This window comes from Leptonotus elevatus, chromosome 5 (assembly GCF_054856555.1).
Source record: "Leptonotus elevatus isolate MCC_2025b chromosome 5, RoL_Lele_1.0, whole genome shotgun sequence".
NCBI classification, from domain to species: Eukaryota; Metazoa; Chordata; class Actinopteri; order Syngnathiformes; family Syngnathidae; genus Leptonotus; species Leptonotus elevatus.
Genome location: NC_141243.1, coordinates 23,309,691 through 23,331,563, shown reverse-complemented (window position 1 = coordinate 23,331,563; position 21,873 = coordinate 23,309,691). Strand labels below are relative to the sequence as shown.

The window sequence follows — 21,873 nt, the reverse complement described above, 5'->3', positions numbered from 1 at the left end:
GCAGTAACAGCGGCAACGTAAAATGGCTGCTCTCCGGCTTCAGCTGTTTATAGCCAACTGAGTGTATCAAATGATACGTCCGTACCGAGTGCCAACCGTACAACAAAGCGTGTGGAAACTACTGTTAATCAACGTGTGAGTTTCCGTCCCGACGCCGCCACGTCACAGGCGAAACTGCGTGCGTTGACGAGCTGGCGTGATAGAACTGCCAGAGAAGAGAACTGTCAAGTGATGATGAGTGACACACTGCACACACCGCTGCGGGAGAGGGGCGATGATATCTACTCTTTACGAATGAAACGTTGCCATGTTATTTATTGGTATTCTTTGTGTGCTAAAACCGCACCTTTATTCAGAAGACGCTCATTTGACAATTTATACACCCACGCTTGCTGATTTGACTGTGATATCTGAGTGGTGCGATGAGGAGTCCTCACGTGGGCACGCCCACACTGGCGTCACCAAGGAAACGGGGCGTGGAGATAGCGTCACTGAAGCAGGAGGACGCTGTGATTGGCTCAGGCCTCGTATGATGTAGTAGCGTGCCATGGTTCCATGTGGGCTCGCTTAATTGCAGAATCCGCTCAACTTGGATGTAACTCATGTTGGGAGGCTCAAGTTCAGCCCACTCGCTCTCCCCTTGACTCGAGCAGCCTTTATCGCCAAACCTCTTCCCATTCCACTCTGTTCACGCTCACAGGTAAGTCACTATTGTATATATTTGTAAAGGGTCTTTACACATAGCAGACAATGGAACATTACGTGCTCCAGCTGAATACTGTATAATCTACATACTATCCTTAGCGCCTTTATACTTTCATTACAATTCAGCAGTTAAAAAAGTAAAAGCTGCTTGCTAAATCGGAAACCCATCTATCCATCCAAATAACCCATTTGCTAAAATACGCTCTTGTCAGTGGAAGTATAGGGTGTAATTACCTGTATCTGAATAATTAATGTGCCTTTAAAAGGTGTTTTAAAATTCAATAACATCACTCAAGTTTGTAGAGTCTTGTTGTAGTAACAAAACACACACACATTTTTTATGTACATTAAAATGCATAATGTAATATTTACATTGCATTAGATTTTTCTAAATTCACGTTTGAATGACGCACAATTGGTACAATGTTTGAGGATAACTTTTTCAACTTTCAGGCGGTAAAGACACTCTAGTCTAGGCTACACATTTATGTTCAAATGGCAGTTTCGTGATTAAAAGACGAGACCAGGATAAATCATTTAAAAACATTTTCTACCATTAATATGATGTATAACCTATACAACTCAATTGAAAAAAACAAAAAACAAAAAAAACACATATGTTCAAGAGCTGCCAACTGTTAACGATTTTCTGTATTTTGTTACGGAAATCACTTAATAGACAGTTGCAATTAATATATGTTTGACAACATGCTGATTGCAGAAGTGGCATCATCCCACCAATACGCTCTTACGATACGCTGTTTTTCAACAAACACAAGCAAATAATCATCTTTACATAAACAATATCAGATCTAAATACAGTAAAGTACTGTGCTGTAAATCTGTACGAAATTACACAACATAAAGTGCAGATTACAACAATTATGTAGGGCTGTCAGCCCCTCACTATTACAAATATTTTTGAAATAGATTAATCTCTAGACTATTACATTTATTAATCGACTCATCTGATTCATTTTAATTTTGCATTAAAGTGTATTACATAAGCATTTACCCTCCTGATTACTGTTTATTAACTAGTGATTAGTGTTTATTTCGTACTTCATATTCATATAGTGAAAAAAAAAGGGGATTGATGTTTTACTATGTTACCGATTCAGTCATTGTTTTCCAAAGAAAAAACAGATGTTTGCAAATGTCTTATTTTGATTAAACACAGAAACTTATTTCATGAAGGACTACAGAAATTAGTGAACATTTAATGTTAATATGCTGAAATCAGAGGATTTGGACAGTTTTAAATGTAAAAAATGGCTCCAAACAATAACTCGATTATTAAAATAGATGTTGATTAATGTGATCATTGATTACTTGTATATTAATCAATTAATTTTGACATCTCTACAATTATACAAATACATTTGTGGCTTTACATCTCCACATATCCAACTAGCGCTGTCATTATCGAATATTTTAGAATCAATTATTCTATTAGTCCATCGAATTGAATACTTGAAGCGGTTCCGATAATGGATGGATGAATATATGGATGATAGAAATGTATTTAGCTTCAAATGTTATTGCTAAAAAAAAATCTGCCCAATTACTGTTTATTAACCAATTGTTGTTGTTTTAGTATTGTTTAATGCGCAATCAAAACCAAATAAACAACAATTCAAGCAATATCACACAAGATGGAGTGATGTTTTTTTACTCACCACCTTTTTGAAACTGGGGTGGGTACTGATTCATGCGAAGGGCTACTAGTTGAGACTGCGTTCAACATTTTAGATGCGGATTATTTCTACCACTACAGCTGCAAATAATTATTATTAATAAAATATATTTTATATGTGATATTAGATATTATAAACTGACTATTGCTGTATTTTTTTCCCCATAAATTGATTGTGATTTAATTTGGATAAATGTGTTCTGCGATTGGCGGTCGGCCAGTTCAGTGTGTACTCTGCCTCTCGCGATAAGTCAGCAGGCTTAGGCTCAAGTCAAGACTACACTAACCGGTTATTGACTTTGTGGTACAAAGCTTTTTTTGTTTTTATGGTTTTATTGAACATATAAACATAAAGAAAACACATTACAAGTATAAAATATAAGTTGAAGTAAAAAAGAAAAACAAGAAGAGGAAGAAAGAAAATAGTTTATATGTTCAAAGCGGGTAGGAGGAAGTTAATAACGTATCTAGTTTTATCCCTTATTCGTTTTATGTTGATAAAATGATAAGGTTAATGTATTTCAACAAAAGAAAATTGATAAACCTAGTCATATATACAAGTGCACTTTAACTTACGCACATTTGCCAGCAACGTATGTACATGAAATTCATAGGCATATACCGTAATACATCTATGAATCATATCCTCATACTTATATATACAATTTTCATTACACTCATATCGATACATCCAAAGAAAGCATATATAGCATTTTAACATCTCAAGTCTGATGTAAGTAATTTTTGTAACTTTACTTAAAAAAAATGTTTTATTCAGCAAGTGACTGGCATCTTTTCAGGTCAGTTCCAAAATCATTCCACAAATTAACACCTTTTACAGAAACACACCTTTGTTTAATATTTGTTCTTGTTTGAATTTTTTGGTAGACACTTGTACCCCTTATGTTATGTTAAGGACTCTCTCTAATTTCAAACATCTTCTGAGTACTGTGCCTGAGTAGATTGTTGTGTACTTTATACATTTGTGCTATTTTAATTTCAAGTTGTAGAATTTCATTGTATTTGATTTAATAAATAGAGAATGAGTTGGTTTTGTATATTTTGATCCATTTATAATTCTTATGCCTCTTTTTTGCAGTTTGAAAACAGGATTGGTATTTGTTTTATATGCATTTCCCCAGATTTCCACACAATAGGTCAGATATGGTAATAATAATAAACTGTATAATGTATATAATGATTTCTTATTCAGGACATCCTTAGTTTTAGAGAGTATCCCTATAATTTTTGACATAATCCTTTTGACATTATCTATGTGTGACTTCCAACATAATTTTCATCAGTAACTACTCCAAGAAGTTTATTTTCATACACTCTTTCTATTTCAATTTAATTTACTATAATTTTGACCTGTTGTGTGGTTTGTCTAGTACCAAAAACTAAAATGTAAGTTTAGTGATAATTTGTTCATATCAAACCAATTTTTGTGTGTGTTCAATTCATACAACACAGTAGTCAGAAGCTGCTTCAGGTTCTCTCCTGAACAGTAGAGTGTTGTGTCATCGGCGATTAAGACACTTTTGAATATTTTTGAAACACAACAGATATCATTTATATACAATATAAATAAAATGGGGCCTAGCACAGACCCTTAGCTGTCATATATCATGCTATGACATTTAATCTCCGAGATATCGCAATTTGAAAATGGGTCGTCTGGGCAACTGGGATTTAAAAAAGGTTTTGAAAAGGTATGAAAGTTCAAGTCCAATCCATGATGTAACGGTGTGACCCATGCTGTTTTATATGCAAGAAGAACGAAGATTGATTAATTTATAGATTCAAGTCCAATCCATGATGTAACGGTGTGACCCATGCTGTTTTATATGCAAGAAGAACGAAGATTGATTAATTTATAGATTCAGATGTTGTTTCTCAGGAAAATTGTGCAAGATTTTTTTCTCATAGCGTTGTGATTCTCCTTGTTTGGCATTCAACAGTCCTCTTCCACCATGCTCACTCATCTGTTCCGTATTCACGGACTTGTGGTGGCCTCGCATCCTTGGGAGGTCATTGTAGGCACCGTCACCCTCACAGTCTGTATGATGTCCATGAATATGTTCACTGGGAATGACCAAATCTGTGGCTGGAACTTTGACTGCCCCAAAACAGATGAGGTGAGTAAAAGCAATGATGCAATCTACCTGAAAATATTAAACAGGGTTTCCCCCAGAAAAATTGCTCAGTCTGGTGCAGGTCGAGAGAAAAGCCTGTCGGTTCGCCAGGCTAATAAAACGGTGGCAGAATCCCTGGTGTTCCAGACAAGAGATTAATTTGGGCCCCCATGCACCTTATTTTCTCAACGGTACGCCTAAAATAAATAATAAAAGGTTGCACCGGTACGACCAGCCTTTTGAGGGATGGGGAGGAAGTCTCTCTCTTGTCTGTGTCGTGCTCCAGATGTTCACGTGCGTCCATTTGGAGATGTGTTTGCTGCAGTCAGATACCTCTAAGACCCAAACTTCCATTGAGGAGCGAAGAGACTGATAACCTAAATTATTACTATGTGTTATTACATATTTTTATTATCACATATGTCCACTTTATGTTTCAAGTTGGGTCAAGTTAAACTGAAACATAAACACCGTTAATCTTCACGTTAGCTCCGTCAGAAATCTACTGTGTAGCCCCAGTTAAACCCCCTCCCCGCAGCATTTTATTTGATTTTCTAAAATATATTTAGAAATTATTTTCTCACCAAAAAAAACCATGCATCGGTCAAGACAGAAAAAAAAGCCTGCAGCCTGATTTTATTTTGTGTTCTTTCTACTGGTTTGTCCATATGGTCTGGACTCACAGGTAAAATACAAATGGCCCTAAAAAATTTAATACATTAATTTGGTGAAATTAACACTTTTAATTTATGAAATATAACAATTAAGAGTTTTCTTTTATTATGTGATTTTACTATATTTTATTATGTATTATGACATTTATTATATTTTATAAATAACTCTTATTTTATCTATTATCTATTATTGTTATAGTTATCTTTGATATCTTTTATTTTGTTTTGCCAAGTGACGAAGAGATGAGTTCTGTTGATGTATTGTTTTGTGATCAACCTTTTCAGGAGGCCTCAAAAACGGCATATTTGTTCAATTACATTTCATTATCAAAGAAAAAAAGCAATTTTCAACACCCAAGATTGGTGAATAATTTGTAAAATAATACACGTGTAAGGACCGACGAATAGTATAAATTTTTGAAAAAATATTAACTTGACCAAATTCTGAGATATGAGGTATCAGCCCAATGCAGGGCCAGTGCTGTTTCTGGCAGGGCCACCACAAGTTGGCTTGTGGGTCATAACCCGAAAAGGCTTAACGTAGAATTCTGCCTATGTACCATCTCTGCACTGTATTGTTGTTGTTTTTTTAGCACTGTGCAACTCTGTTTTTATTTATTTGCATGTACATTCTTTTAACAGCAAATTCTGAGCAGTGACATAATCATCCTGACCATCACCCGTTGCATTGCCATCGTCTATATTTACTTCCAATTCCAGAATTTAAGACAACTGGGATCCAAATATATTTTAGGTATGATTTATTGATATTATACATGTGGGCAATACCTAAAATGAGTTCTGTATGTGATTTTTGATTCATCCTTTTTTTTTTCAGGCATTGCAGGGCTTTTCACAATTTTTTCCAGCTTTGTATTCAGCACAGTGGTCATTCACTTCCTTGATAAAGAGCTGACCGGCCTCAAGTAAGGCTTATTTTCATTTTCTTTTTTATGTAGTATACTGTTATTGCTACTATGTCCATTTGAGAAATGTCAGTGGTTTATTCTTTTTCTGGTGTGTCTTCCAGTGAGGCTTTACCTTTCTTTCTGCTCCTGATCGACCTCTCCAAAGCATGTGCTCTTGCCAAGTTTGCCCTTAGCTCCAGTTCTCAAGTACAAAACATGTGTAGTAGATTCCTTAATAAAATGAATGATTGATTTCAATGGAATTTTTTTCAGGAAGAAGTTATGGGGGATTAATTTTTGGATTTCAATGTTTTTTTCCCCCCAGGATGAAGTTAGGCAGAATATTGCTCGAGGTATGGCAGTATTGGGACCTACATTCACCTTAGATGCACTGGTGGAGTGCTTAGTGATTGGTGTGGGAACTATGTCAGGTACTGTTATTTTTACTTTACTCTCTCATAGATTGTGTACAGAACCTTAAGACTTGATATTCACAGTTGGGGTTAATTTGATTAGGAATCATCATTTGTGAGGTCACTGATGCTGTAGTAGTACATTCACCTTACTTGAATGCAAGCAGTGTGGGTTAAGTTTTTACTCAGTGCATGGTTAATATAGTTAACTAAAATTAATGAAAATAAATTGAAAAAAACATTTCCGTTCATTAAATAAAAGCAAAAGGCTGTCAAAAACATGAAAATTGGCTGCAACTAGAACTTGCCTTTATAAAGCCAAAACTACCCTGACTCAGTGACGTTGTAAAAGATTGTTTGTAAATGGTAAAATGGTAAACGGAGTGCTCTGCGACTGACTGGAAAACAGTCTAAGGTGTTGTCTGCCTTTTGCTCGAAGTCAACTGTGATAGGCGGTTCAGCGCCCTGTGACCCTGAACAGGATAAACGGTGTCGAAAATGTATGGATTAATGTAGGGCTGGGTCATATGGCCCAAAATTCATATCACTGTATCGATTGCATCCTTTCACGGTAACGTAAATGAAATCACTACAACTGGCTTTCAGTTGAGTTTTCTATAATTCATTCAAATGACGGTGCCCATGGATTACTTTGCCTTTACCAATTCTGTAGTAAAGAAAGCAATTCAATTAGATTGATCGGATCTTAACTGTCCAAATTAACCAGCAGCAATACAAATAACATAACGTTGCTGGTTGGATAACTTCCTTCCCAGCTCATATTTCTATTTTGTGCAATGTATTGTACAAATGTATTCTATGGCATGCTATTTTTTAAATTCCTGTATCCACTGTTGCTGCTCAAATGATGCAAAATTCTCAAATTGAACTAATAAAAGTTCTTATATTTAAATACGTAGTTATATTAGTCTGTGCTGGGTGGCAATACACTATTAGATTCATAATGAGTCATTAGTAAAAAAAAAAAAGAAGTTGTTTAACCTATGAATGTCTAATCAGTGAAATATGGTAAAATTGTTTGTAACTTTGTATATTTCAGGTGTTCGGCAGTTAGAAATAATGTGCTGCTTTGGCTGCATGTCTGTTTTAGCCAACTATTTTGTATTCATGACATTCTTCCCTGCATGTGTGTCACTGGTGCTGGAGGTAAGAGTTCAGTTGATCTCAGTAAATTTCCATGTACTCAAAGAGTTTGCAGTTGTATTTATGATGCTTTGGTTTTCCTGTAGCTGTCCCGTGAGAGTCAGGAAGGCCATCCGATTTGGCAGCTGAGCCAGTTCTCTCGTGTATTGGAGGAAGAACAGGATAACAAACCAAATCCTGTCACCCAGAGAGTCAAAATGATTATGGTGATTAACATTTTGTACATTCTTACTTGTGTTTTATTCAGTATTCCCTTGCAATTGTTTTCTTGTCTTCATTCGGAGAATTTGCTTGATAAGCTGTGCATCTCCTTTGTCTGCAGTCTCTGGGCCTTGTTATGGTTCATGCTCACAGTAGGTGGATTGCTGAGCCCCTGTTGTTCAATGCAACAGTGGGGATTCCACAGGGTGCTATTGATGAAAAACACCTGTCCCCAAGGAGGATCGAACCAGAGATACCGCTGTGGCATTTTTACCTCACCAGGTAAATGGACACCAACATTCCAGCTTCTGTCAAACTACACACCAGGACACAATCAAGGTGGTCACTGTCAGAACAATAGGCACAGCCAGACAAAACTCAATGTCAAATTTTAGCTACTTTGGTTTTGCCAGAGCAGCTACTAACAACTGTGGCTGCATGCCAAGAGACGAGTGAGCGATGATAAACTCAGTATTTGTTATACATACATATATGTAGATATACTTATATAGTAACCATATTTTTTGGATTATAAATCACACTTCTTTTCATAGTTTAGCTGGTCCTGCATCGACTCACACCCAAAATCCCAGTTCCCTTATGGTGTTGACAGCAGCAAAAGAGTTCGGTTGTATTCGACAAAGCTGGGCACTTCCATTAATCGTCACTTACCGTCAATGACGACGGCCACCTTTCTGCGAGTGCACAATGACACGAAGCCTTAAAAAAATATACGGAAAGAGCCCCAACTAAAGCACGTTTATGTCCATCAATCAGGGCGAGTACATACAGTCCCTCTCCTTTTGTGTGTTTTCGCTTTATAAAGCGTTCGCCGAATATGCGGAAGCACTGTGCGAAAGGTGGACATTGTCATCGACGGGGATTGATGATTAACGGAAGTTTTCTTTTTAGTTTAAAATGGCATACCTTAACCAGAATCCCGTGTCGCATTGTGGCCAAAGGTAGAATCGCGGTCAGTTATTGTGCCTTTTGGTAGCCTGGCAAGCCACAAGCAATTTCTTGAACGAAATAACGTTGATTTGCTGTGACATACTCTTCGTGAACGCTGTCACTCTACAGCACCAAAAGTCTATCATCATAGCATTCAAAATGTCGTGCAGGAAACACGATAGTTTGTTTTAGGGACGCTCCAATCCGCTTTTTTCATTACCGATATCGATACTATGGGTTCAGTATCTGATGATACTGATCCATACTACATTGTCTTTGCACATGTCCCCCCAAATATTCAATGTGTTTACAATGTGTTTAGGAAATACTGTTTTTTTAACATTTATTGGCGTATGTTTTTCATTCAATATTTTCAATACATGTATTTATTGAAAGAAATGTAATCATTACTTAAGTACACTTTTATTTCCCTACATTCAAGCACAGTGTTAATTTTTGAATTGTGCGTAGTGTTGCAGTGACCTACAATAATAAATACAAGTGTATTTTTTATTTAGGAATAAAACCTCTAGCTCGTTTTTAAGAACACTTAGGTCCACTACGCTATTGTATTAAGATGCTGGTCAAATGGTGGTACACTGATAATTTTTTTGTCTGTATACTAGGGGTGGGTGATATGGCCTAAAAATGATATCACCATATTGCAAATAAATTTGCGGTGATGATATTTTTGACAATATTGGTAATAATTACTGAACAATAGATTTGTGATTGGTGTTTTGGAATAATAGAACGTTTATTGCAGCACAATATTTAAGCCACATTTTCCCACAATTGAAATGTAAACAAAGTGCAAATATAGCAACAGTATTGGAATGAAATGGAAATAAAAATAGGCCAGGTAGTGTTTACCCTGCGAGGTCTAATTGTAACATACCTGCTGAAAGCACATAAAGCACATTTACTTAGTAAATACAAAGAAAACAAACCTTCAGAAGTCAGTGGCAAGAGTCAAGAAAATCCATTATTTTCTACTGTGCGGTTGATCCTCGAGTTGTTGAGCCCAAAAAAGATACGGTAGCAGCCAGTCTGTGGCATGATTGGCATCATGCTCAGTACATCGAAGGCAAGTGTTGAAAAAGGTTTTCCCCTTATGGTGTACAGTGGTTATTTTGCCGTAACCAACAACCTTTCTGTGTGTGTTATTTGACCGTGAGTGTCTTTGATTGGTTAATAAGAGGAGCGAGAAAATGCCGTGATTGCTTGTAGACATCACTAGTGGGTATGCAAATGTGCATGTTTACGCCGCTGCGGAACACCAACGCGCACCCCGTCACGTTAGCTTAGCGGCCGGTTAGCATCACAAACTCACATCAACTATGTGACGAGTTACCGGTCGTGGTAAAATAACCACCGCGGATTTGTTTATCTTGGCCAAACAACACGCGACCTCGTCAGTTTTATCCAACCACCGTCAGTTTTTTTCTTTTCTTAAGGAGTCTAATCAAGAGTGCTCCCGTATTGAACTTTTGTTCATGCCAAACAACACGAGCTGCTTCCATGTCCCCCTCACGTGTCTTTAGCCTGCGCATCTTCTTAACTTTAACGGCAACAGTTGTCCTGCACAATTAGCATTATTGCATTATTACATTCAACTGCAGTTGCAACTGTAGTATCATGAAGATGACAATCACTCACAATTAATTACTGTACAGTAAATCAGTGCTGAGTTTGATATGTGTGCATTAGATGACACATGAAAATGGATTGAAACAGAGGATAATTACTTAATTAAAAGATAAATAATTAATAAATACGAAACTCAGTCCACATATGTGATGCAGACCAGATCTAGGTGTATTCAGACATGCTTTGTTTGGTCCGCTTTAAACGAATCCTGGTGCCACATACATACCTACTATAGACTCATTTGAATTTAATTGAATACTTTTTCTTTTGTGTGTGCAAAATATAGATCAAGTTACCGATGAACAACAAATTACACTAATGACACTAAATGCTTTTGGTTGAAGCAATATTTTACTTTTCTGTACCAATGTTTTTTTTACAGAATGATCACCATGGATATTGAGCAGGTGATCTGCCTGTCCTTGGCTCTGCTTCTGGCCATCAAGTACATCTTCTTTGAGCAAGTGGAGATGGAATCTACCCTATCAATAAGGAACCCCATCACTATGTCCACCCTGCCCCTGGCTCCACGACAGGCCACAGAGACTTGCTGCAGGAAGACTCATCTTCCGCAACCCCATGCACCATCTCAAAGTTTGACTTCCACCACACCTGGAGGGAAGGAAGATATAGGTATGTCTGTGCTCAGTTACAGTAATTAAGTATTCTATAAAATTGCACGTATCATGACCAATATTAGCACATGTATTGGTATTATCACAATATAACTATCAGAGGTGGTCATTCCGTCAATCCGTCAATGTTTGTTGACGATTGATGGGAAACTTCAAAAATTGACGATTGACGTTTTTTGTTTTTTTTGTCCGTCAATGTAATCGTCAATCCGTCAATACATTTGGCAATCCGTCAATGATGGCCGTCCCATTTTGTTGACGGATTGACGAATGACGATTGATGGATGCCCACTTCAAAGGGCGGAAACATTAAAGCTCATTTTGCTGAACAGTCGACGAATGACGGATTGACGATTCGTCTTGAAATATTGACGGATTGACGATGACGGAAGGGTGTCCCGACTGTTGACAATTGCCGAATGACGGACGTTCAAAATTCATTGACGCGCCCACCTCACTGTAACTAAAATAAATGTTCACGTGAAACCATCTTAAAGGGTCTGTATAAAGGTATTTTAGGCCCTTCCACAGCTTGCAATAGGCATATATATGATTAGATCTTACCTTTGGCATAATGACGATGTAAATCCTTATGAAATATGAGTTATTTTGGCGGCTCTTCTTCCAACCGGGACGCCTGGTTCACTAAAACCCCGCCTCTGCTGTGTGGCTGCCACACCCCGTTAATAACGTCACACCCACAGGTCCCGCCAGACTTGGAAAAAAAATTCAAATGAGTGGAGCTCCAGCCGGGGATGCCGGGGGCTTTAGACAAGGTGGCCAAATCATAGTGCCTCTTTTCTGGATACACTTGTTAGGCTGCTTGGAGAAAATGGCTGTGTTTAGTCTGCACGGACTGTACTCACTTTTCTACGTAGATAAATGAAGACCCATTGGTTTTCTTGGGTTGGGAGGGGCTGGTGCTTGAAGAGCAGGAATGCTCAGAGATGGGTAAATGGAGGAAAACCCACTTTGGTGGTGTTTTTAGTGAGGAAATAACATTTTATTATGGCTAAAGGCTCAAAAAAGTTGATTTTGCATACTGTAGGATATTTAAATGTGAACAAAAACTAAATCACAGCTATAATCACAGCAAGCATGGTAACACATTTTATTTTGAATAAAAAAACATAATATTGACAATATTTACTTTTTGACATTAGAAATTGTAAACATCAAAAACCTTTGCATGATAGATCCCACAAAATATAGTTGAGATGACAAAAAGCAAAAAACAGTATAATAGTGGTAAGACTACTGTATATCAAACCAATGTTAGTATCAACCTAAATTAATCAAATTAAATATTTGACACAATAATGTTATTCAAGTCAAATTTTGGAGGGGTTGGAAAAGTTGTTGAATATAGCAGTTTTGGTAGTTGAACGTTAAACATCAGCCTTTTTTTGTACATTACTGTTTGTGCTACTACATACATACTTCATTTTGTTTGTTTGTTGGTTTAATCCAGCCTGCAGAATGAATTGGAAAGTGAAAAAGATAACAGTTATGCAGTTATGTTATGCCATTCACTTGTAGTCTGGACGCATTTGCATCTTATTGGGGAGTCTCAGAGCACCAGAAAAAGTTGCTAGATGTTGTTGTATTTTTAATAAAGAGGTGCTCGAGGGTTCTATTTCCATTTTCCAAACTGATTATTCCTCACAAGGGTCGCAGAGCTGCTGGAGCCTGTCCCCGCTGTCTTCGGGCAGCCGGCGCGGTACACCCTAAACTGGTTGCCAGCTAATCGCAGGGCATACATAAGTCAAACAACCATTCACACTCACAATTACACATAGGGGCAAAACATATTTTATCATGGTTTATCAGTAAATCTTTCATCCCTGTGGCATGAGACAATAATTCTTCAAACACAATTTGAATTTCCTTCTTCTCATTGCTTTTCTAGATGAGGTCATCCGGCCACTGCTTGGGCCTGTTAACGATCCTGGGTCAAGTAATGTCTTCATTCTTGGTGAAGTAGAAGAGGAGATCAAATCTGAAATCGTAGAGCCACACCTCCCTTTGAAGCCTAGAGGCCTTGTTGAATGTGTGGCCATTCTCAACAATCCAGAGGTAAGACATCTCTGCTTAGTTTGAAACCCAAATGAAGTGTTGGTACATCTTTTCAGGGTGGGTTGACTGTTAAATATCTGAAAACAAACCGTTCTGAGATTAACTGTAACTGTATTGTACTTAAAAGTGAAGTGTACTTAACAAATGTATTGTTCTGGATTTAAAAAAAAGTTTTCATAATGTTTGAAATGCACAGCATATCTTGAGGAGACCCATGACAAAATACGACATGTTTTAACAGCAAGGGCCTCATTTCCTGAGTGATGCTGAGGTGATGATGCTGGTCTACTCCAAACACATTCCTGCTTACAAACTGGAGGCAATCATGGAGAGGCCTGAGAGAGGTGTGGCCATACGGAGACAAATTATATCAGCAAAGCTTTCCTCTCCCTCTGCACTCTCGTCATTGCCATTCACTGATTACGACTACTCCAAGGTGAGATCATTCACATGCAACACAGTCAACACAAGTCTTCTTTACTGCATGTTTTACAAAGCCGTGACTGTGGCTTGCAGGTTATGGGCACCTGCTGTGAGAATGTGATTGGATATGTGCCCGTGCCGGTGGGCGTGGCTGGGCCGCTACATCTGGATGGGAAGCAGTTCCAAGTTCCTATGGCAACGACCGAGGGATGCCTTGTAGCTAGCACCAATCGAGGATGTCGGGCAATTGCAGTAAGTTTTGTAGTAATATTACACACACACACACACACACACACACACACATATTTATATATATATATAGCACATTTGGCGCTTCACAAAGGGGAAGGTGCAACAAAGAAAGCCCAAGACAGTTGAACAGTTAGAGAGACGCGTGTTAGACAAGAATGGGACAGCATTCCTATTGCTTTTTTTTTCTTTTCTTTTTTTAACAAAAAAAAGCAAGAAAAAAAAAAGCATTCCTATTTCTAAACTTGAGAAACGTGTCTCCTGGATCCCCCAGAAATTTGCAGACTGTTGTAAGAAGAAGAGGGGATGCCTCACAGTGGTGAAAATGGCCTCATCCCAACTTTTTTGAGATTTGTTGGCACCATGAAATTTACAATCAACATATTTTACCCTTAAAATTATACATTTTCTCAGTTTAAACTTTTGACCTGTCATCTATGTTCTATTCTGAACAAAATATACAAATTTGGCACTCCCACATAATATTGCATTCAGTTTTTATTCACAATTTGTCTAGTGTCCCAACTTTTGGGGAATTGGGTTTGTATGTATGTATATATATATATATATATATATATATATATATAAAATAGTGCTGTCAAAGGTAAAGCATTAACTGATTAATTAATCACAAAAAATATTGCATTAATCATGAATTAACTTAATCACACTATTAATTTTGACCATAGATTATCCTTTAGCGTGACAGCTATGTTTAAGGTAGCACAGGTGGTTTGAGCAATAAACGTAATTACATGCATTAAAGTAAAGCATTTAATAAATGTTTGCATACAACATTTAGAATATTTGTTTATGTCAAAATTTTGGGGTCAGTTTTTCCCCTTTTGTTGGGGTCAGTTTTTCCCCTTTTAAATTATGCAAGTAATTCATCGATTAGAAAAAGAGGAGGATGAGCGTGTGCAATGGATCAAAAAATGTTGAAGATGTCCTCATAACATTAAATGTCAAAATAATTAACACATAACCGGTGCTCTTCAAATTTGGCGGGAAAAAAATATTGATAAAAAAGTATTTTTTATTAAGTGATTAATCATGATTAATCAAAATTCTAAAATGTGATTAATCTGATTTAAAAAAGTAATCGTTTGACAGCTCTAATATATATATATATATACACATATATACACATATGAATATATATAATATAATAAGCGGGTTCGTATCGCAGTTTGCGTGGCAAATTTTGTAGTTTAATACACGTTGACTCACAAAACTGCGCAGAGACAAAAGAATTGTTGTCTGTCAGATGCGAATGAAATAGAAGTGAACGCGAGCTTTTTCGTCATTCACTTCAAAAGGCCTCGTTATACTTCTGCGTCAGGCTACAGCGGAGACGTTACGGCTGAGCCCCGCTCGTGCGTTTGCCTTCATACTTATATGCAATACACATCACAATACACATCAGGTTCTGCTGCAGTTTCACTCCAAGTCGGGGTGTCGCTACGGCTGCTATTGGCTAGGACGCCACAGAGTGGAAATTCCTCTGCATTTTATGGCCAATTTTCCTTTCTGTAACAAGTCACACAGCCAAGGCGAGCGTTGGCTCATCACCATGGCAATTATTCAATGCCAATTTGCAACGGTTAATGTCGGCCGTACCTCGCCAAAACATAACAGCCCCGTGCTTAGAGAACACAGTTTTGTTTTTTTCGTCAACACATACATATACACAAACTCACACAAACGTGATCTCCCAGTGGGTTTGCGCCTCCTTCGCTTACACAGTTATCTTCACGGAAACTATACGGGGGCAGCGAGAGAAAAAAAAGCTGAGCATGCCATCAAACGGACCAATCACGAGCGATCTTACGACCCGCCGTGTACGGTGTACCAGAATTGGAGACGTGTGCGCAGCACCCGGCCACGAGCTACGTGGCACTTCAAGTTAATGACTAGCGTCGATCACGTGATGTACGCCGGTCATTAACGGAAGAGCAAATGCAAAAGTATAAACCAGGCTTAAAAGCCAACACATTATTGTCAATTAGTCTCTGCCTGCAGTGCACGGGTTCAAGTGGCCAGTATGAGCACAAGGAGAGAGGGAAGGAGTAGAGGGGGGAAGAGAGAAAACAAGTTTGCAAGGGAAAGCAAAACATATTTGGAAGCAATACAGAGAAAAGTAGTAACTTAGAAAAATTACTAAAAGGACTAACATTGACGACAATACAATAAGTTGAAAGTCAAAGTTCAACTGAAAAAAATTTTTTTTACTTTGAATTTTTTTTAAACTACATATACAGCAAATAAAGGAATGTTTTTAAAATAAATTTACCTTGATAAAATTACATTGAAGCAGAGCTTTTTAAAAATCCATTTAGCTTCACTTCTAAACAAGAAGATATAGTTTACTGCTATCAACAAAACATTTATGAAACAAAAAGTCTTCATTCTTGAAATAAGAAAACCAATTGTTCATTATGTTGTCACATTTTTATTGTTTAATAAAACTGTAAGTGTTGCTCTGCAACTATTAGACTTGTTGATTAATATTAATTTCAATGGGGGATTTCGACCCCCGGTCGCCCGCCATTGAAAGCTGATGTTAACAAAGCCATCTAAAATTGCATTGTTTTTTTTCTTGAATTCATTATAAAAAGAATCGTGTTTCTTAGTCTCCCCAAACATATCTTACTTTATCATCCGACATTTATCGTGACTACAAACGTGCGTGTGCTGTAGTATCGGTCAAAACGTGCGACGTATATCCGGTCTTCTAGTGACTTATTCGCAAAACCTGTTTCCATCACCAAAATGCGTATTTTCATTTTTTTCCGATACGCTTCAAAAACCACCCCCACCAGGCGTAAAAACTTTTTTAGCGAATTTTGGAAACCCACCTATTGATTCGCAAAACTGCTCCACAAAGAAAAATAATGATAAGCCTAGTTTTTGCTGGAAATTTTTGAATGTCAAATCCTCTTCAACCCTGCTTTTGACTCTATACAAAGCGACAGCTTTGGGTTCATTTTATAGTTTATGTCTTGAGGCATGAGTTTTTTAGTTTGGAAAAAGTGGGATTTGTGTTCTATAAACACAGAGAGGAACTGGGACACTGTACAGTAATTGTTTTATCTATTGCTCTTGCTTTCCTTTTATATGTGTTTATATTATTTTAAAAGTATGAATTAAGAATCAAAAAAAAGAAAAGTGAAATAGTTTATTTTTCAGTGCGTCTTTATAGCGGTCAGTTTTATGAGAAATTTCACTATTCGTGGATTGGCCTCCATGAATAGCCAGGGTACACTAAATATTGCGGATTTAACTTATTGCCGGAGTTGTCTGGAAGTCTGCGATGGAGGGGGAGGAATTACTGTAATTCAGAACCCGAGGTTCAACTGAATATCTTTTGGGAGACCAGTTTGGGGACTTTTCTTGACAGACTTTGTATAGCAATGTTTATAAGGATACCTCTTTGCAGCACGATGGCTGACAACTGAAAACATGCATGGTAGGTTAATTGAACACTCTAAATTGTCCCTAGGTGCATGGGATAGGCTCCAGCACCCCTGCAACCCTTGTGAGGAATAAGCGGTTTGGAAAATGGTTGAATAGATACTTCTTCACGTCATTATCATTTGAACCATGAAAGTATAGAAGGGAGCCAGTTATTACTGTTGTATTTTGCGTGTCTGACAGGCTGTGTCTTCTGTACTCTGTAGCTTGGAGGCGGAGCCAGGAGTCGCATCCTGGCTGACAGCATGACCCGAGGACCTGTGGTGAGGCTTCCTTCTGCCTGCCAAGCTGCTGAGGTTAAAGCCTGGCTGGAGAGCATAGATGGTTTCCAGGCCATCAAAGAAGCCTTTGACAGCACCAGCAGGTAAACTGAGCACTATTGCCGACATGTACAGTGACGTCTCTGCATTTGGGGCAAGTGGGCCGGGGCCCCACCAGGTGTCGCTGTTGAGCACTCTGCAGGCTTATAATCGGTCTTTATAGCTAATAATTTAGAACATTTTATTTTATCAAGAAGAATATTCAAATAAATACCAATCAGGTTATTGGGGGCACTGCTATAAGTTCCTTTTGGAGCAAACAAGATTTATTAAATTTGTCATTTTAAAATTAAAAAAAGGTGCAAATATATACATTGAAATTGTAATTGGATTTTGATGAATTGCACAGCCCTATTTTTAACCATTCATTCAGCACTTCATTTATATAGCGCTTTTCCGCCGGATTGTGATCTTAAATTGAATTAGAATTTATTGTGTAGGCTTTACTGCTTGTGAATGTAAAGCGCCCCACTCGACTTTTCATGCCAGAGATGCCACTGGACATGTACACACATGATACACAAGTACATCTGTGGGTGACGTTTTGGCAGGTTTGCTCGCCTCCAGAAGCTGCTTGTGTGTCTGGCTGGAAGAAATCTCTACATTCGTTTTCACTCTAAGACAGGGGATGCAATGGGAATGAATATGATCTCAAAGGTAAACTAGTAAATGTGTGAGATTTATTATGTCAGTGTCAATGAAATTTTGTCGTGACATTGTTTAAAGCTGTCTGGCGTGAAAAATGTATGAAGTGTACCTATAAACACATCCTGAAAGTGTGCCGTGCCCTTTTGCAGGGTACAGACCAAGCTTTGAACAAACTTCAACAGCACTTTCCAGAGTTGAATGTTTTGTCTGTCAGTGGCAACTTCTGTACAGATAAGAAACCAGCTGCAGTCAACTGGATAGAAGGCAGAGGAAAATCAGCAGTCTGTGAGGCCACCATCCCTGCTAATGTAGTCAGAGAGGTAAGTTGAAGTCGACCTTGTTCGCTAGATATTTTGCCTCTGATAAAGTAGTCCATTAAAGAAGAAATACAGTTGCAATAATTGGTCATAACATGTGATCTTCATCTATGACAAAGACAACAACAACATTTGCTTATATTGATACCACACACACAAACAAATGTATTTCCATGTAAAGAAAAGAACGCATCTATGGGTCATTACTATACTGGACACACACTTATAATGCCAATGTGTATGTGTGAATGGTTGTGGGTGATAGAAAATAGACTTGTTGGCATTTACTTAGGTTGACCACTGTATTGCAGGTTTTGAAGACCTCGACAGAAGCTCTGGTGGATGTGAACATAAATAAAAACCTTGTTGGCTCAGCTATGGCGGGCAGCATTGGTGGATTTAACGCACATGCAGCAAACCTGGTAGCAGCCATATACATTGCCTGTGGACAGGTAAATAACATTACATCTCTCTGTGATCATTTGAATTGCAATCCTATAGTGTACCTTTATGTGTGCACCCCAGGATCCCGCCCAGTCCGTGGGCAGCAGTAACTGCATCACCCTGATGGAGGTGGCAGGCCCGACAGGCGAAGACCTTTACATCAGCTGCACCATGCCCTCCATAGAGCTCGGCACTGTAGGGGGCGGAACCAACCTGCCTCCCCAACAAGCTTGCCTCCAGGTATGCTCACATAGCATTAGTATAATGCAGCTCAGACATGTTAAAGTCCGGCCTGCGGGCCAAATGCGGCCTCTAGTAAAATTGTATCCAGCCTGCAGCCTCTGTCATCAAATTAATAACATTTGGTACGTAGCCCTGTCGAACAGCGTATAAAATACATGCTAAATGCAATTTCAAATTATTTTTTTATTTACAATGTCTAATATAAAAAAATCTCAGTTGAGTGAATACATTTTGTTTTATTACTCAGGATCGAAACAACTTCTGAATAAGATGACTTACTTCCTTGATTTTTAACTTTAAACTTTTTGCAAAGAGGGCCAGATTTGGTGAGGTGAAAATGTGTGGAGCCTACCATTTAGCTTTAGCCTGACATTCTTTTTTTCTTTTTTTTTCTTTTTTACTTGGAATACCAATAAATCTACACATTTAGCAAACCTGTCTACCATTCCTATTTGACTTTTTATTTAAATTTCAAGATTCTTAAACATGTCTTTGGGTTCATTTGAAACACGACATATCACTGTTTATCACAATAAAATTATTTTTTGTTCACCAGTGCAAATTACATTTCAAACACTGGCAATTAAATGTTCTCAGAGCATTTTATTTCAATAACAGGGAAACATGTTTAAAATAAATCATTTGACACAGTGCAGGGTTTCATTTGAAACGTGGCATATCGTTGAAAATGTTCACTGACCTTTCGAAGCTCAATAAACAGGGAAGCAAGTCAACTTCAGAAGTTGTTTTAAGTGATAAAACAAGATGTATTCACTCAACTGAGATTTTTATATTAGTCGTTGTTAATGACAGACAAGTTGCCTGCATTAATGTGAAGGGTGATACTGAGATCTGAATTGCAGCACAAAGCCACCATCGCTTTGCAATTGAGCCAGGCAACTATTGCATGTTTCAGTGGGGGGAAAAAAAGTCAAATTTTCACCTTTTCTAAAACTGTTGGCCCTCGCTGTAAACGTATTCACTGTAGCCCTTTTAGAAAATGTCCAGAAATGGTCACACTGGGTCATGGAGCTGAAAAGCGTGCTGCTTCCCTCTTGTGGATACATGGGAAATTGCATTTAGCGTGTATTTTATACACTGGTCGACAGGGCTACGGGCCAGATGTTATTAATTTGATGACAGAGACTGTAGGCTGGATAAAATTTGATGACGGGCTGCATTTGGCCCCTGGGCTGGACTTTGGATATGTCTGACGTAAGACTAAAGTAAGAAAAATGTCTGTGCCCTGAAATCTGTTGTTGCCGCGAGGGGTCACCATGAAGTGTGTGTTGTGCCAATGTAGTTACACCCAAACCATTTTTTTAATCCCTCAACGCAGGAGCGCACACGATGACAGTTGAGTGAAAGCATTGTGTTATTACTATGTTTTTTGTTATTAAAAGAAATTAAGAATACACATTCATGCATGACATGCGCATTCGATGATGTCGCAATGCGTCCCCGCGCACAAAATGGGGCCCCACACGGACAATGCTGCCCCCCACAGATGATGGTGCTCAACGCATTATGCATACTCTGCCGATGTGGTCATTAAGAATCTTCCACTCTGAAATTTTGTTTGTGCGTGTGTCCAGATGCTGGGCGTACAGGGGGCCAGTGAGGTTTGTCCAGGGGAGAATGCCAGGCAGCTTGCTAAAGTGGTGTGTGCTACTGTGCTAGCTGGAGAACTGTCACTCATGTCTGCTCTGGCAGCTGGTCACCTGGTCAAGAGTCACATGGCACATAACAGGTCAGTGTTTGTTTGCGTGTGTTATTGTTTCATTGTTTAATATGGGTAAAAAATTAATTCGAAAGGACATCACAAGCCACTTAAATCCTAAGCGCATTTTAAATTGGTGAATTCTGTCTTTAGATCCAAGGTGAACCTCCAAGAGAATGTGGGAACCTGCACCAAGCAAGCCTCCTGAGAGCATAAAGGCAGCATGGCTCCCCACCGTGAGTCCTGCCATTGGCTGAATCAGCTAGTCCAGGATCATGTGGGGAAAAAAGGGACTGAAATGATTGCAGACTTAAAGTGCTTTGAAAACAACACAAGTATTTTTTTGTCTGAACACGCTGCCGTCGGTTTCTCTTTGACCATGAAATGTTTTTATTTTCATGTGAATTGAGGTCTTGTAAAAAAAAAAAATACAATAAATGCACATCATCACCTTTAAACAATAAACAATTACTGTGTGAAAGTTGAATGTGGGTTATATCAAAGGCTGCAACGGACAGAAACACAATGAACTGACATAAGGTATAAATGCAATTTGCTTTAGTGCTGTGCGATATTGACATTTTATTTTCCTGTGCTCAATCCAACTGATACAATTGTGTAACTGTTCGATTGATCGTAAATCGATTACTCGTACCTGAAGAGTAGTGTAGTGTAATAGAAAGGTAACTGTTGCGTTACCATTTTGGACACAAAATTACACTTCTAAAATTAATAATAATTAAGTAGGTTTTTTTGCGTCCTTAATTAGCGATTGAACTTGATTTCAGAATGACGTGCTGTTGACATCCAAGACACCGCAACCAGAG

The 21,873-nt window shown here is 38.1% G+C and overlaps 1 protein-coding gene across 1 annotated transcript; it reads left to right on the top strand.

Moving 5' to 3' along the window:
- Positions 1–122: 122 nt before the first annotated feature.
- Positions 123–21,483, top strand: hmgcra (3-hydroxy-3-methylglutaryl-CoA reductase a). The gene is made up of 20 exons (XM_086075841.1): positions 123–700; positions 4,363–4,539; positions 5,853–5,964; positions 6,049–6,136; positions 6,241–6,325; positions 6,444–6,549; positions 7,592–7,698; positions 7,782–7,901; positions 8,018–8,178; positions 10,880–11,130; positions 13,042–13,208; positions 13,450–13,644; positions 13,725–13,883; positions 17,561–17,718; positions 18,226–18,331; positions 18,472–18,642; positions 18,951–19,091; positions 19,165–19,323; positions 20,922–21,076; positions 21,200–21,483. The coding sequence occupies exons 2-20, from the start codon at positions 4,375–4,377 to the stop codon at positions 21,252–21,254; spliced, it is 2,661 nt and encodes an 886-aa protein (XP_085931967.1). The 5' UTR covers positions 123–700; positions 4,363–4,374; the 3' UTR covers positions 21,255–21,483.
- The last annotated feature ends 390 nt before the right edge of the window (positions 21,484–21,873 follow it).